Source organism: Hyla sarda, chromosome 2 (assembly GCF_029499605.1).
Source record: "Hyla sarda isolate aHylSar1 chromosome 2, aHylSar1.hap1, whole genome shotgun sequence".
Lineage (NCBI taxonomy): Eukaryota > Metazoa > Chordata > Amphibia > Anura > Hylidae > Hyla > Hyla sarda.
The window spans coordinates 28,810,404-28,827,008 of NC_079190.1; the positions used below are offsets into that span (position 1 = coordinate 28,810,404).

The 16,605-nt window shown below is 40.8% G+C and overlaps 1 protein-coding gene across 6 annotated transcripts in view; it reads left to right on the plus strand.

The window, feature by feature from the left end:
- FAT3 (FAT atypical cadherin 3) overlaps nucleotides 1–5,053 on the plus strand; it is a 671,890-nt gene extending 666,837 nt beyond the window's left edge. For all 6 annotated transcript variants that reach the window (XM_056561437.1, XM_056561434.1, XM_056561436.1 and 3 more), the window contains one exon: nucleotides 53–5,053. In XM_056561437.1, the coding sequence (XP_056417412.1) occupies nucleotides 53–675 (623 nt within the window). In that variant the 3' untranslated portion in view covers nucleotides 676–5,053. The remainder of the gene's footprint in view (nucleotides 1–52) is intronic.
- The last annotated feature ends 11,552 nt before the right edge of the window (nucleotides 5,054–16,605 follow it).

The window sequence follows — 16,605 nt, forward strand, 5'->3', positions numbered from 1 at the left end:
CATAAAGTTCTTATAGAACTCGTATTAACTGTTGATGCTTATATCTCCACAGCGTACCACTGGGACACTTCAGATTGGATGCCGAGTACCCACCTGTCCGACATTGAGGAGGTCCCAACAAACTATGAAACGGCTGATGGGTCATCAGCCCACCATGGTAGCACCAGAGAACTGGAGACAGATTACTACCTGGGAGGTTACGACATTGACAGTGACTATCCACCTCCCCATCATGAAGATTATTTAAGTCAAGATCAGCTTCCACCTCCTCTACCGGAGGACTTTCAAGAACATTATGATACCCTTCCTAAGGTACAGCCGAGATCTGTGATCAGCACACTCAGTCCCGACTGCAGCCGGCGCCCACAATTTCATCCGAGCCAATACCTCCCTCCCCATCACCTCTCGAGCGAGATAGAGACTTCTGGCTCTCAGCCCGGACACTCATTTAGTACTTTTGTGCCTGCTCCAAGCCAAATGGTGGATAAGACAAGCACAGATAACATTTCTTTATCCTTGCACAATTCAGTAGGTGCTTCTTCTTCGGACGTGTCGGCTAGCTGTGGACTGGAAGATACAGAAGTGGCCATAAGTGACTATGAAAGTTTAGATGACTTTCGAATCGATCACTCCCACATTCCTTACATGGAAACCCAACATCAAACTCAAGTGTGACAAACTTCATTTTTTTTATACATATATATAAATATCTGTATGTATAGCCATTCATGACTAGCCTCTAGGGATACATATACCAAGAAGTTGTGGCATTGGTCGTGGACTTATTTTTTAGTACCGAATGCAAACTATGGAACTCCAATGGCTTTGATAGTACAGTATGTCGGTGATATGTTGCAAAATTAAATAGACAATCCTTCTAACATGTTGCTTATATATTTATTGCCAAAAGTATGCACAGTGTTTTAATACTTAAAGGGGTACTCCACTGCTCAGCGTTTAGAACAAACTGTTTCCGGAAGCTCGTGATGTCACGCCCCCTCCCATAGACTTGCACTGAGGGGGCAGGGCGTGATCTTATGAGGGGGCGGGGCTATGACATCACAAGCTCCCGATGCCAGCTCCAGCGTTCGGAACTGTTTGTTCCAAACACTGAGCAGCGGAGTACCCCTTTAAAAAAAATTGCATTTTGAATGGTAAAGTTTTAGAAATCTCATCTCATAAGATAGGATGCCGACTGTTCAACTAGGTCAACACCAATACATACAGTAAATTCGATATCTGTATCTGAAGTCCTTCTGGAGAGCAGAAAGTGTGCTGGTCTATAATACAGAGTGGAATTAGCCAATGGGCAGTACTGACCGCCAGGTGAACACAGCCGGTGGCATCTCTGAATCATGACCAACAGTATGAAGGTTATTTTTGTGGGTTGTAGCTGGACCTTCCTAAAATCTCCAGGTGATTGTCCAAGCCCATCATCTAAATACCCTAGCCAAGGCTGTACAACCTAGTGGAGCCCTTTCTTTGGCACTTGTAAATACATGGCAATATTTTGACCCAATAAATTATGTATAAATATTCTTCGATCTAGAAGGTGCTGGGGTATTTTATCCTAAAAACGTGACCTTCACTAAGGTTGGGTTATCCCAGCGAATAACTCCATTGCATCCAATTGGCTTTTAGGTGGCGCAGTCTCTTCTGCTCTTACCATGAACTTTCCTTCCAGGGCACATGCCCAGCAAGCCCCATCCTCAGACTGCACCTCTTCTACAAGTTGTACCTCAATAAGACAGACCCAAAGTGAATTAATCCCTATACTAATTTGGCACAACCTTCATCCTAAAATGATTCAAGCTCCATCCAAACCCTCCTGAAGTGCCATTGATCTCCCAAAAGAAATCCATATTCGAAGAACCAAAGTAGACCCATCCTAGTTCAGCACCTTCAAAAATAGGCCCCATTCTAATTTCATCGAAAATGTCACCCGAAAAATCCAAATTAGCCCAAATGTCCTTGATCTACAAATAGAAATCTGTCCTTGAAGTGCAAGTCCTCATATAAATCCAGATCCACAGTAACCCCATCCTACTTCAACACTACCCTTAAAATTGGGTCCCATTTTAATTCATTGAAAACGCCACTCAAAACATCCAAACCCTTCCAAATTGACCCATGCCCAAAAAGATCTGCTCAGAAAAGTGCACATCCCAAGGGCAAGGCCTTTATCTCTTCAGGTCTAAGGCTGTAGGACGTTCTAGATATCAGACTAGGGAATATTTTACATTACTTTATGGCTTGTGTTATTAGATTTACCCATGCAAAGTGTCCATTGTGTATATGTGACAAGTACACTTTATTATGTTTACTATGGAGAGGAGGGGGGGGGATGGGTAAGCATCGGGGCTGTTTACATACGTGAAATGAAAGTTTACTGAAATAGCACAAAAAAGTTCCAAAAACTGGGATTAATGGATATGAGTAATGACGGGATGTATATAATCTGAATTAGCCATACAAGTGTTTAACCGATGTGCGTGCCTTGTCCATAATGGCTGTTTTTCCTTCCAGATCCATCTTTATAATTTGCATCCAACACTCCAGACCCTACACACACCCAACCGGTTTTACGGACTATCTTAGCCCCTCTTACGTAGCAAATTGGTCATTTTATTGAACCTATGTAAGCAATAAAACTGTGTTTTTCGAAGAACATCAGCAGTATTATGTATATTGGAGATTGATAGAATAGGGTCCCTTTTGTCCGTGCAGTATTTTCGCAATAGCAAATAGGAAAGGCAGGTTTGGTGGAAAAAATATAAAAGATTAAAGAGAGAAACTGTAAATGGATATTGTGAAAAATGTTGTCCACATGATTTCTACGTTTATAGAAGTACTGGAATACCTCAAGGGTAAATGTTTCGAACGCCGTTTTCGCACTGTGGGGGTCGGCCGCGCCCCTCGTGCCATCATGGACACGTTCCCTCAATGCAAGTCTATGGGAGGGGGCGTCACACCCCCTTCCATAGACTTGCAGTGAGGGAGCGTCACCACGACATCACGGGGCGTGACTGACCCCCTCAGCAAAAACAGCGTTCGGAACGTTTAGTTCTGAATGCTGACCAGTGGAGTACCCCTTTAAAGGGAGCTTGTCATCATTTTTATGTGGCCTGAACCACAGATTATTGGGGAGGTCCCTAGTGGCTTCTCTCCGCCCCACTAGCCTTCCCATTCAAGGCTTGTGAGGATGGATGGATGAAGGAACTGCCCCGTGACTCGTGGTTGAGGCCACATAAAAATGATGACAGGTTCCCTTTAATTTCATTATTAAAAGGGCCTGGAAAACAAGGTCTTCTCTTCTTCCAAAAACCCTTAAACATAAACCTAAAGGGTATATGGACAAGACCATCAAAAAGGCATAAAAAAAATTGGGTTTCAACACGAGCCCTAGTTTTTTCTCTAAAGAAATGTAATAAAAAAGAAAAGTCAAAAAGTACAAACCTTGTTCTCTTCACATAGGAATATGTTATATCAATCAATACATGCGAATATGTTATATCCATACAAAGGCCTATTGGTTTTACAAAAATGTCCTAAACCACTTCTGATCCTCATGTTGGATTTCCCCAGTTTGGCTCACCGCCATGGAAAATAAAGCCATGTCCTTGTGCCATCCTAACCTTACCTGGCCATGGTGTCACTACTGATGGCCATAAAGAAAAAAGAAATGTAGTAGATAAAAAAACAAGTGGCTGCTTTCTTCAGAATCCATCAGTAGTCTTTTTCCGTGGCTTGTGTCTAATACTACACCCTTAGCTTTATGCAATTGAGTAGCTTGGAACAAGGGTGGGATTGTCCCTTGAAGACTACAGCCACGTTCTGCCAATGTAATACAACATTCTTATGTAATGGAAGATTCTTTGATCATGTGATGTGATCTGACTGCTGGGACCCTCTGCGTTCTTCCACGTGGCCCCCTTAGCAGTCCACAGAAACTGAGCATTTCAACCCCTGCATAAAGCGTGGGCCTACACACCCCCTCCATGTATCTCTTTGGGAGAACCGGAGATAGCCAAACAATACATGGAGGGGGCATGTCTGCCGCCATTTTGTGTTGGGGTCAACACACTACCTTCCCTGAGACTGCCAGGCAGCCATGCAGGAGACACCCACAAAGATCAGGAAGTTGGATTCCAACACGCCTAATCCTTTGTTAAAGGGGTACTCCACTCCCTGACATCTTCTCATCTTATCCTTTGGATAGGGAATAAGATGTCTGATCGCGGGGGTCCCGACACTGGGGATCCCTGCTGCAACCAGCGTTCGTTTAGAGCATTGGGTGTAGCTCCGGAGGTTCGTGACGTCACAGCCGCGCCCCGCACGTGACGTCATGGCCATGCCCCCTCAATGCAAGTCTATGGGAGGGGGCATGATGGCCGTCACGTCCCCTCCAATAGACTTGCATTGAGGAGGCATGGCCATGACTTCACGAGCCTCCGCCCCGCAAGGCCAGTCATCCGACACAGAGCGAAGTTCGCTCCGTGCACTGAATGTCTGGGGTGCCGCAGTGGAGATCGTGGGGGTCCCGCCACTAGGCGTGGATAGGGGTCAAAATGTCTAAGGGCAGAGTACCCCTTTAAGAATGAAGATCATTTGCCCTTTACAAAACACATGCACGCTTGCATGTATTTGTGAGTTTGGCAGAAATAGTCTATTAGTCTATGTCAGTGGTCTCAAACCGTGGCCCTCCAGATGTTGCAGAAACTTCGACTCCCAGCATGCCCGGTCTATGTAATATTCTTGACCAATATGTGATAAGCTTCATGAATGTTGTAGCTTCTTACTTGTCTTTCACCTTGACCTTTGTACCACGCTCAGTTGGTTCCTTTATATTATATTGACGGGTTTGGCTAAAAAGATTTTACCGGCCTATTGAGGATGTTCTTGACATTGGTTGGATGATTTGGTCGAGCTCTATACGATATCCACCATTGTGGGGATGCTTATTAGATCTACTGTATTATCATGACACTAAAAATGCAGTGCCATCTGGTAAAGGTCAATCTAGGTCAGTGGTCCCAAACTGTGGCCCTCTAGATGTTGCAAAACTTCAACTCCCAGCATGCCCGGACAGCCGTTGGCTGTCCGGGCATGCTGGGAGTTGAAGTTTTGCAACATATGGAGGGCCACAGTTTGAGACCACTGATCAGTCATAATATGGCTCTGCAAACAATATGTCTTCCTTATTACCAAGGCCAACTGCAAACTCCAAGGATAGCTTTGCAATTTACTGTTTAATTTCCAACAAAACTTAAAGGGGTTTTCTCATGAAGAAAACTCTTCCTTTCCTAGTAATAATATCTCGTTGCAGCAATTTCTGGATCCTTCAGTAATAACAGGGGATTATTATGGGTTCCGGAAGAACGACTAGTTGAAGGGGGGAAGTTCTGCAGGAACACGTGAAAACTGAGTTCCTGCATTTTTTCCACAGCAGGAACACCATTCCCTTAAAGGTCGCCTCTGCCTATAAGCAAAATAGGCAGCCGCCTAGAGCGCCTTCTTGATGGGGGGGCGCTGCTCTGCCGGCCATAAGAAAGTTAGACAACCAGCATCCAAACCACTCGCTCAACCAGCAGCATGAGGAGGAGGTTTGTTACAGTTTGTCACCCCAGTAGTAAGCTAATTACATGAGGAGGGGGTTTGTTACAGTGTGTCACCCCAGAAGTAAGGTGGGGCATGTCAAAAGGGCAGGCCAATGTTCAAGTCAAAAGGGAGGCAATATTAGCTTTTACCTAGGGTGGCAAAAATCCTTGCACCAGTCCTGATTCCCATTAGCAGGGGTCCTGCAGGACTGGCCCTTGAGTGGAAATCTTGGGTGGGTTCCCACACTTTTTTTTCCCCATGACTTGACCCCTGGTGACCTACCTTCTTCACATCCACAAAGAGCCACCTTCAGAGCAGAAGTTGCTCTTTCTTAGTGACTTTCCATTCTGACTCATAGAGGGTGGTCCTAAGAATGGCACTGCCCCCTATCATGCCCATAAACCTAAATAGAACATGTGGATGTGGATGTGGAGACAACCATGCTCATATTTGGAATACTTCATCCAGAGGGTTTATGGTAATGTCAAGCTTTCTTTGTCCCAACATGCACAAAGTTAAAAACACTCCCCGTCTGACTCCAGGTTGGGAGTGGTCCTGCATCTCAGTTCCATTGAAGTGAATGGTGCCAAGTTGTAATACCACACCCAACGTGGAGCTGTTTTTGAAAGAAATTAGCTCTATTTTTCTATTCCTGGATAACCCCTTTAAACCCTTCGTAAAGCGACGCCTGCATGTGTTACATGTTTTATTCTATGTGACCATCTTATATACAATACAATTGTACGATGGACAATCATTAGACGAAAATCAGTCACTTGTACAATTCAATAGAAACTTTCGTGGGAACTTTTGAGTAGATTATCAAAAGGCCATTTCTCAATAGTGTTCACTTTTCTAAGAGATAGAACAGAGAAGATATTTTCCAAAAAGTAGTACAAACATTGGGGGATATCATAAAGACCACACTTTAAATTACCAAGCCCTTGAATCTCTCCTGTTAAAGGGGTACTCCTCCCCTAAACATCTTATCCCCTATCAAAAGGATAGGCGAAAAGATGTCTGATCGCAGAGGCACCGCCTCTGGGGACCCCCACGATCTCCCTGCTGCACCTCGTGCAGCGCTGGAGGCTCGTTATGTCACGGTCGCGCCCAGCTCGTGACATCACGGCCACGCCAACTCAATGTAAGTCAATGGGAGGGGGCGTGACTGCCTTCATGCCCCCTCCCATAGACTTGCATTGTGGGGAAATGGCCGTGACATCACAAGCGGGGCATGGCCGTCTCGTCACGGGCCTCCGACCGCATCGCCAGTCATCCTGCAGGGAGCGAAGTTTGCTCCATGCACCGGATGTCTGGGGTTGCAGGGGGTCCCCAGCGGCAGGACTCCCGCGATCAGACATCTTATCCCCTATCCTTTAGATAGGAGATGAGATTTCTAGGGGTGGAGTACCCCTTTAAGGCTCTATTCGCATTGACATTTTTTTTTTCAATTCCCTCAAAGTTCTGGTGTTTTTAATGGCAAATGTAGCGTATTGTTCTTGTCATCAAAGAACCAAGACGAAGAAACTGATGGGCCCCATTTAAGTCAATGCCCTATAAGGATTCATTGCCATCCTTTTTACATTTCCATCATAGCTTTTATGGTTTCTGGGGTGCCGTTGTAAGGAAATCAAGTTGATAGTATAACCAGAGCCTTGTCCTCGGGTACATTGTACCTGTAACAGTCTGTAGTCTAGAACAGTAGTCCCCAACAAATTCCAATCCTGGACTTTTTTTGGCATTGAGGACTGTGTTGGGGACCTCTGGTCTAGATGTAACACATGGACCTATCTCCAACATTTGAATTAAGCACAAATCTAATCCAAGCGTAATCTAAGTAGCCTGGATGATTGTTGGGGCGGCTATCTCTATAATCATATTTCTACTATGGGCTTAGAATCCAGACTTGGTAGTAGACAGACGTGTCTGCCCTTATCTTGCCTTCTGGCTTGACATATCTCAAAAGCTGTGCCATGATATGGTCAGCTTTGGAAAGACATAATTTCGGGATACCCTGTCAGGAGTTGTTTATGCTATATGTGCCCACCAAGTGGTCATGATGTGTATGGCAGCCTGTTGAGGGTTTCACTAGCATTTCACGACAAAGTATTGAATTGGGAAACGGAGTCCCTAAAGGAGTACTCCACCTCTAGACATTTTACCCCTATTCAAAGGATAGAGGATAAGATGTCTGATCACGGGGGTCCCACCGCGGAAGACCCCACCCCCCCCCCCCCCGCACGCGCGGCCTCTCCATTTAGAGCATCGTGTGCAGCGCCGGAGGCTTGTGATGTCGCGGCCACGCCCTGCTCGTGACGTCATGACCACGCCCCCTCAATGCAAGTCTATGAGGGGGCATGAAGGATAAGGGGATAAGATTTGGATAGGGGATAAGATGTCTAGGGGCATAGTACCCTTTTAAACCAGATTTATGGAAAGATAAGGTTGAACACATCTGAAAGTCCTCCAGCCTATGGTAGAAGATCATAGTTCAAGCCATATACTGGTATCATTGAACATAAATAGACACACAGAGATCTTAAAAATCGTGATGATTTGAAATATAGGAGAAAGTATGAAATATAAGAGAAAGTTTTGTCACTCTTCATTATACAATTATTAGGCTAAATCTTTATAAAACCATAAAACACCATAAGATCATTACAAGTAAAGAAAATACATCTCCAATGGGATATAAAGCCATTTTATTAACTACATCACTAATATCCACCAGGACTGGCTCTGGTCCATGCTCAGGATCAGTAGGGCTCCCAGTGGCTGGACCACTGCTTGCTCTTTTCGTTCATATTATAGAAGTGTTTTTGAGTCAACCCATGTAAATGATAGATGACGATTGAGTCATATTGTTATGGAAATCCACATTCTTGACATTTTGGCTTCATATCTGCCATGAAGTATCCGCTACCTATATCTGACTTTTGTAGTAATACGTACCTCACTGTCAGCACAATAATCTAACCTTTTCTTCTGGTTCTGTGATGACTCATAGCACAATGTGGTGGGCTCGGTAGGTAGATGACGTATTTTTGAGTAGCTGATCATTAGATAGACACCATCAATGCTATGGGGGATATAAAGCCACCATTATCTCTCTCTTCAGACAGTAACCTTGTATTATACTAGAAATAAAGCCACAATTTCGTGTCATGCCATTCTTTAGTATTGTGTGTGGGGATAAATTTTCCATAATCTGTATATAGCTTCTGATTTATTACTTTTGCTCCAGCTTATACATATGTAGTAGTGCAGTAGCTTGACAGCTATATTCATCACGTAAAATTTTCAGCTTAGTAATTCTCCATCTATGGGATACTTGTTTGGATACTACCAATTGTGTAAAAGTAACAAAGAAAAAAACAAAATTGCCCCATTATGGATCTGATTTTATCGACCAGGACTGAAGGACAGTTTCCCGCTCCTTTGATTGCCATCAGATGAGACTAACTAGGGTTTTATCTAGGGCCATATACATGGTTTGGCCCTTGTGTATTAACCATGAAACCTTTGTAACACTGGCATAGAGTATCCAGCCTTTTAAAGTTAGGGGATAGCAACATCAATAAAGCACATACTACTTTGTGCCCCGTTTACCTCAATGATGTTAAAGGTTCCTAGTTAGGGTGGAGGAACATCTATGAGTCCTAAGACACTTGGTGCCTTTTGCCTCAGGGTTGTTTCCTAAGCAAAAGGCGATGATCCAGCACTTCAAAAGAACTTGCAGCTTTATTGGATTTCATATTAAAACAACACACAGTTAAAATCGTTCACTCTGGCATCATACACGTTTCAAGCTCATGCGCCCTCTTCATCGGTGACCGGTGGTCAAAATAACTCACAGTTAAAATCGTTCACTTCAGCATCATACGCATTTCAAGCGTATGCGCGCTCTTCATCGTTGACCGGTGATCACCGATGAAGAGCGCACATGCGCTTGAAACGTGTATGATGCCAGAGTGAACGATTTTAACTGTGTGTTATTTTGATACGAAATCCAATAAAGCTGCAAGTTCTTTTAAAGCACTGGATCATCGCCATTGTGAGCACCTAGCCGGGTTCAGGCCCGTGCACAACAGTGTGGAAGGTATTGTGTCCATTTATGCCTATTTGTTTCCTAAGAAACCTGCCGAGTTACTGTAATATTCTTATAATTCTTAAGATTTCTGGCATAGGATGAGTAAGGTCAATTATAGACAGGAATAGGGGGGAAATTCTAACCTTTTCCAACATTTTCTCCTTGGTTACTTTTTACCAGGAACAACACCAGTGTTGTCCATTGGTTTTGTCTCATAGTGTGGCTCAGCCCTATTCAGTTAAACTATGCTGAGTTGCAATACCTGAAGCAGCAGCTGAACAAAAGTGGCGCTATTTCTGAAAGACAACAGTCATGATTTTCTAATTTAATACATACACTTTATGGGCAGCTTAGCAGGTACATTCGAAATGTCTAGAAAACCATAGTAGAAATCATATAATTAAGATAGCACTGTTATGGCACACCTTTAGCCATATATGCATATTATTTACCAATTGGATTCTATATATATATAAGCCATAATTGTAATAGGGGAGGGTTATGTCACCAAGAAGCCATCAATGTTGTAGTGATTGTTGTGGATAGTGATGATTGATTATCTGGCATCAGATTGCGCCCAGACTTTTTTTTTACTTTACCCCGTACGACTGGGAGGATCAGTCTTTCTAAATTACATCAGCATTTAGGGTTCTGTTGGTCACATCTATTCCAATGTCGAACCCTGGTATTGTATAATAGATTTTGTTGTAGATATGTGCCAAAAAATGTCCCACCCACATGACCCTGTAGGTCATGTCATGCTGTCAGTTCTGCTCAACTTTTTCTAGAAGGTGCTTGTAAATTATAGTCAATTGCCAATTGTGCAACCACTGATCAGTGGTCCCCAGCTCAGTCCTCAAGTTCCACCAACACTCTAGTTTTTTTCAGTTACTTCATTGGAATAGAACAGAGAAAAAATGAAGTCCTGGACTGTTGGTGGGTGACTCAATATTTTCCTAGTACCACTGCAACTTCTGTAATTGAATGGCTAGGTCAGGTTGAATGGCTAGGTTGAATGGTAAATGAGTTGGCTAGGTCAGGTCCCCACCAATTCGGCATTGATGTCAAATTCTACAATGAGTTAACCTGCAGAGCTGCTCATAGTTTTAGATGCAAACCCATCCCTATTAGTATACTTTAGACTTTAGATGAACTTCCAAAGTGTTTTAGAATGTTGTTTGACATATTCCATAGAAATACATTGTTGTGTAAATTTTTAACATCAACAGAACTTCAAAATGCTGATTTTAGAACCCTATTCTAGGACCTATAGTTGGTCATCCATATTGAAGACATCTAGACGATGTGCTAGACATCTGCTGCTTTAATAAATTAGGGCTCACTTCACAATTGTATTGGCTTCACCTTCACAAATTTCATCAAATTTGACAGGAAGAATTGAGCTGTATTTCATCGAAAGTCAGTGGGATAAGTCTACTGCCAATGGTATCCACCATATGATGGATGAGGAACCTGAAAACAAGTTCTAGGCTCTGTTTTTTACTTTTTTTCACCTGTTGACTGTGCATGGGTATCAGTAGGTTGGGGTACAAGGATAAGATCTCTGTTTTCTGATGGCAATACGGTTAAGGCTCCTTTCACACTATATGTTGCTCCGTTTTAAAGACCTGATACAATTTGTCCCATTAAGAAAAGCCTTAAAAACAGCCATTACAAAATCCCATTTAAGTCTATGGGATTTTTTTGATTATCCGTTATCACCGTTATAGTGTGATGGGAGAAAAAACGTTACATGCACTAATTTATCTCCTGTCACAAATAACGTCGGTTATTAATAAGGGGCTATAACGGGTCATAACGCATAATCAAAAAATCCCATAGACTTGAATAGGATTTTGAAATGGCCGTTTTTAAGGGGTTTCTTAACATTGTAACGGGTCTTTAAAACAGAGCAACATATAGTGTGAAAGGAGTTTAAGTCCTCCACTGTTTTATAGCTGTGGCCCCCAACCCAGTCCTCAAAGCTCCCCCACATTGTTTTTTTTTTTCAGTTACTCTATTGGAAAAGAGAAAATTAAAATCCTGGACTATTGTTGGCCCTTGATGGTTAAGTTGGGGACGTCTGTTTTACAGCATTGAAGTCAGGGTCCCAAAATAAAAAAATAAAAAAAGGGAAAATAAAATGTTAAAGTTTCAAAGAAAGGATCAACATGCGTATGCTTGACAATAAGAGAACCCTAAAAACTTAAAAATATTCTAATTCAAGAACCCATTTAGCAATGCAACCTTGTAATTCCATATTCCTTGCTAAACATCAGTCGAGAAATTTTATGATTTAAAAAAAAATCCCAACTGAATGGATGTGTATTTTTAGACTATTCCAAGAGCATTGGATTCTAGAAATATCAAAACAACAATACTAGAATTTTATTTGTAATTTTTTTTCCAGTTTTTAATGTTAAGGGAGCGTGCAGACTTACAAAGTGTTCTTCACATGAAAATTTTCCTCGTCATTTACAATGGTCAGGAATAGAGATGAGCGAACTTACAGTAAATTCAATTTGTCACGAACTTCTCGGCTCGGCAGTTGATGACTTATCCTGCATAAATTAGTTCAGCTTTCAGGTGCTCCTGTGGGCTGGAAAAGGTGGATACAGTCCTAGGAGACTCTTTCCTAGGAATGTATCCACCTTTTCCAGCCCACCGGAGCACCTGAAAGCTGAACTAATTTATGCAGGATAAGTCATCAACTGCCGAGCAGAGAAGTTCGTGACGAATCAAATTTACTGTAAGTTCGCTCATCTCTAGTCAAGAACTGTTTACTGATTGAATATGATCACTATGCCAAATGAATTTCAATTTTAGATAAATACTTAATTTTTTTTTTTTTTATAATATTTTTTTTTATTAACTGCAATAACTGCAATAACAAAAACTCCTAATAACACATTGTGTCGTATTTTTGGGCATCATTGTATGGTTGAAATATAAAAGTTACTTTCATCTTGGCATTACATTTTAACACTTAAAAAAGTAAAAAAAAAAAAAACTGCACTGATGTTTTATTTTATTTTATGTTTTTTTATTTTTATTTTTGTTAGGGAAAGATATGCTGAGCACTGTATGAGAAAAAAAATAAAAAAAGATTTTGTAGTGTTTTCCTGTTATAAACAGGCTGGATCTTAAGGATGTATGTTGTAGTGTCCGAGACAATGTTTGTAAAATAAGGTATGCATTGTATATAGTTCTTTTTTAACCTTTATGCTCTTGTCGGTATATAATAGCCAAAATCCAACATATTCTCCTTAGAACCTTGTTACCGGCCACCTGTATTGAACCTCAGTATATGCATTTCAAGTTGTATATGTACTTTATTAATAGTAATTCTGTTCCAATTTGGGTTCATTTTCTCATTTTTAATATTTATTGTATTGTTTATACCTCTTCATTTCATTGTACATTTCAAATATTACATTTGTTTGAAATGTCATAATTTCTTAGACATGAGAAATTATTATGCAAAATCTTATCTAAAGACTGGATTATTTTTAGCATTTGTCCCTCCCGAAAAAGAGGAAGAAGCATTTTTTGGTGTATACCACTGTTGACAGTATTATTGTTTATTCTTATTTGATTTTTTTTTTCTTTTTCTTAGAAATGGTGTACAGGTTTGTAACTGTAAGAATTTGATAAAGTTGATGGTTAACAATTTACACAAACACGTGTTTTGTTTTTATTTCTGTGACGTTTGATGACCATGTGATGTGTTTTTGTACTGACAAAGTTACAAAATTGTTAAATAGATGCTGTCATTTAACAAACTTCCAATAGGTCAATAGTAAAAGCAAGAATCCTTTTAAATTCATTTTATAAGACAAAAATGCCGGGTGCCTGCACAGAGATCGCGGGGGGTTCCAGGGGCCGGACCCCCATGATTAGACATCTTATCCACTATCCTTTGGATAGGGGATAAGATGTCTAACAATGAAGTACCCATTTAGGGCTAGGTTTCCGCACAGGTCTTTTTGTCTGGTGTTTTTTGGAAAACTGCCACTACAGTTTTTGTACCAAAGTCAGAAGTGGATCCAGAAAGTCCTTCTTTTATATTTCCTATTCCTTTTGAATGCACTTCTGGTTTTGGCACCAATACTGCAGTCGCAGTTTTCCAAAAAGTGCCACAAAAAACCTGAGTGGAAACCTAGTCTAACAAAGGGCCTGCTAGATCTTATAGATGATATGTCCCATGCAGACTATGATATCAGCAAATACAGTTACATTTACTTTTGTTTTTAAATAAATATGCTTAAAATCATCTATAACTTTCTTCACTGTGCAAAAAAGGAGCCATAAAGCAAGGTTTCCACTTGTTTTTTTTAATACTGCCACTGCAGTTTATGAGCCAAAGTCAGAAGTGGATCCATAAGGGAGGAGAAGTATAAGTCCTTCCTTCATATGTCTTATTCCTTTTGAATACATTTCTGGCTTTGGCTCAAAAACTGCAGCGGTAGTTTTCCAAAAACTGCCAGAAAAAAAAACCAAGTGGAAACCTAGCTTTATGGCTCCTTTTTTGCACAGTGATGACTTTTTATTCAAGTTTTTTCTGATACATAATGTGACCAAAAATAAGTAATTTTGGAGTTAAGTATTATTTTTGTTTACTTCATTTACTGTGCATGATCAATAATGTTACATTTTATTTGGAAAAAAAATTGGAAAAAAAGGGAAAGGGAGGGGACTGATAGAAAGTTGTATATTTTTTTTCTTTTTATACTTTTCATCAGTCCCCCAGGTGAATGCAATGGACTCACTTCATGCAACCTCGGCACGCACGTATAGCAGAAGTAACCAAAGGGGTTAAGGGATCTTGTGGCCATAGTCTACTTGCCACTGTTCCCTATTATTCCTTTTATGGGACAGGATTGAACATCTTCCTGAGAACAACCAACATCTTTTTTTATACTCTGTGTGGAATTTTTCTCTTTATAAGAACAACTAACATCTTGAGCCACATTATGTGTTCAATTTCAATCTTCCTGAAAACAACTAAAACATTTTGCTTCTCTTTGTGTAGAATTTCCATCTTGACAGAGTTTTAGAATAATTTCAGTTGGGGGTATTGTTTGCTTAAACCATTTATCTGCAAACTATTTTACAAGTATACGTTCTTTTTATTTATCTTCTGCCATTAGTGAAATAGTTTTTTGTTTTTTAAGGATTTTTTTTATGAAGCCAGAATGTACAACTATGATCAAACACTGATATGTATGACACCTTTGTGGAGATGCTGTACTATAAAAACTTGGTGATCATATCTAAATGTGTCTAAGCCATCATTTTTGCCAAGTGGGCGAATGACTTCTAGAAGGTTCTTAGCCAGTCTAGTGTCTTCATTTGAATACTAAGTCTTTCTCAATGTACCGAGGAAGCTTCGAATAATTTTTATGCAAGGAGAAAACATCCCAGACAAGTTGTTCCTTCCTTATTACATGTCATTACTATAGGAGGTTGATTAATAGTCAAGCACTGACATCTTGAAGTTTCTTAGGCGAATCACTAAATTAAAGCGTCCTATCTCCAATCCGCCGGGAACCAATCAGGTTTCCAATCACTATTAAAGTCTCCAGAACTTTACTTTGTGACATCTCCTCCACTACATTATTATTTCTCTAATTTTGTGTGCTATATTATACGACACCTTCAGAAATAACCAATATCCAATGGTAATTAGGAATCCATGGAACATGCAGAGGAATAGACATTTCCTTCCCATGGAGAAATGCAAATCTCTCAGCAAAAATATATTGAGCACATTGATCTGCCAAACAGTATGTGTCCCTATATTACTGAAGTAGTCAAATAGGAACCAATGAGCAGCTTCAATAGAGTCCAAAACAGGTTGGGGGCAAGTGATCGCAACACATCCAGCTAAGTCTCTTTGAAGACTTATGTATGTCAGTATATCAGCAGGGTAGGTGATTTTGTTATGGATCATGTGTTGTGTGTGTATATATATATATATATATATATATCTTGTACACACGCACACACACACACACACACACACACTGGCCACTATATAAGTAAACCTGTTCAATTGCTTGTTAACACAAATAACAAATTGGCCAATCACATGGCAGCAACTAAATTGTTATTCATTCTTTATGGTGCTTGGCCGGAGATCAGTGAAATAAAAAATGGCATAAAGAATTTAAAACAAACAACAAACAAAGAAAAAACACTATGTTGAAGCTTTTGTGTGTGTATAAGGTATCAAGATTTTTGTGCCGGTTCTCGCAAATCGTTTGTCCCAAGTGACCTCAGACTTTATTGACTGTGATTGGGGAATTGGCTTGGATATAGTATTTTGAGAGTGTTTCATAACTTCCAGATTAGATCAGGGCTTTAGCAACCTGTCATCGGACCCTGCTAAGGCATTTGGAGTGGGAGTTTCTCTGGGCTACTTTGAGGAGGATGGGATTTGGAAAGACCTGTATACAAATGGTGGAGGGAAAAAAATAGCTTAAAGGCAAAACATTTCAGTACAAGGAAACATTTCTTCTACCTGTCTAGGATGTCCCGCTACAGAGGCAATACCAAGACAAGTTGATACTTTAGGAACAAGAGCAAAGTCGAATGGCCTTCTAGCAAAGGAAGGTCTTGGTTGGGGTGTCCTCAGGGCCGGGATTTCCAAGCGGCAGACTAACGTATGGAGATCCCTTCTGGATGTCCTCAAAGATAGTGATGTCTCAGAGCAACCCAAGGAAACGTAGATGAGGGAAGGGATCTTTGCAAGTTTACCATGGCACACTCCCCTGTGAAGACCCCTGAAGCAAGCCTATTTACATTGGACTACAGCTATTGCACAATAACTAAAGACTCAAATATAGTCTCTAGTCAAGTTCAGTTTACTCAGGAGAATTACAAATCAAATAGTGACAATTCTTAAGTATGTT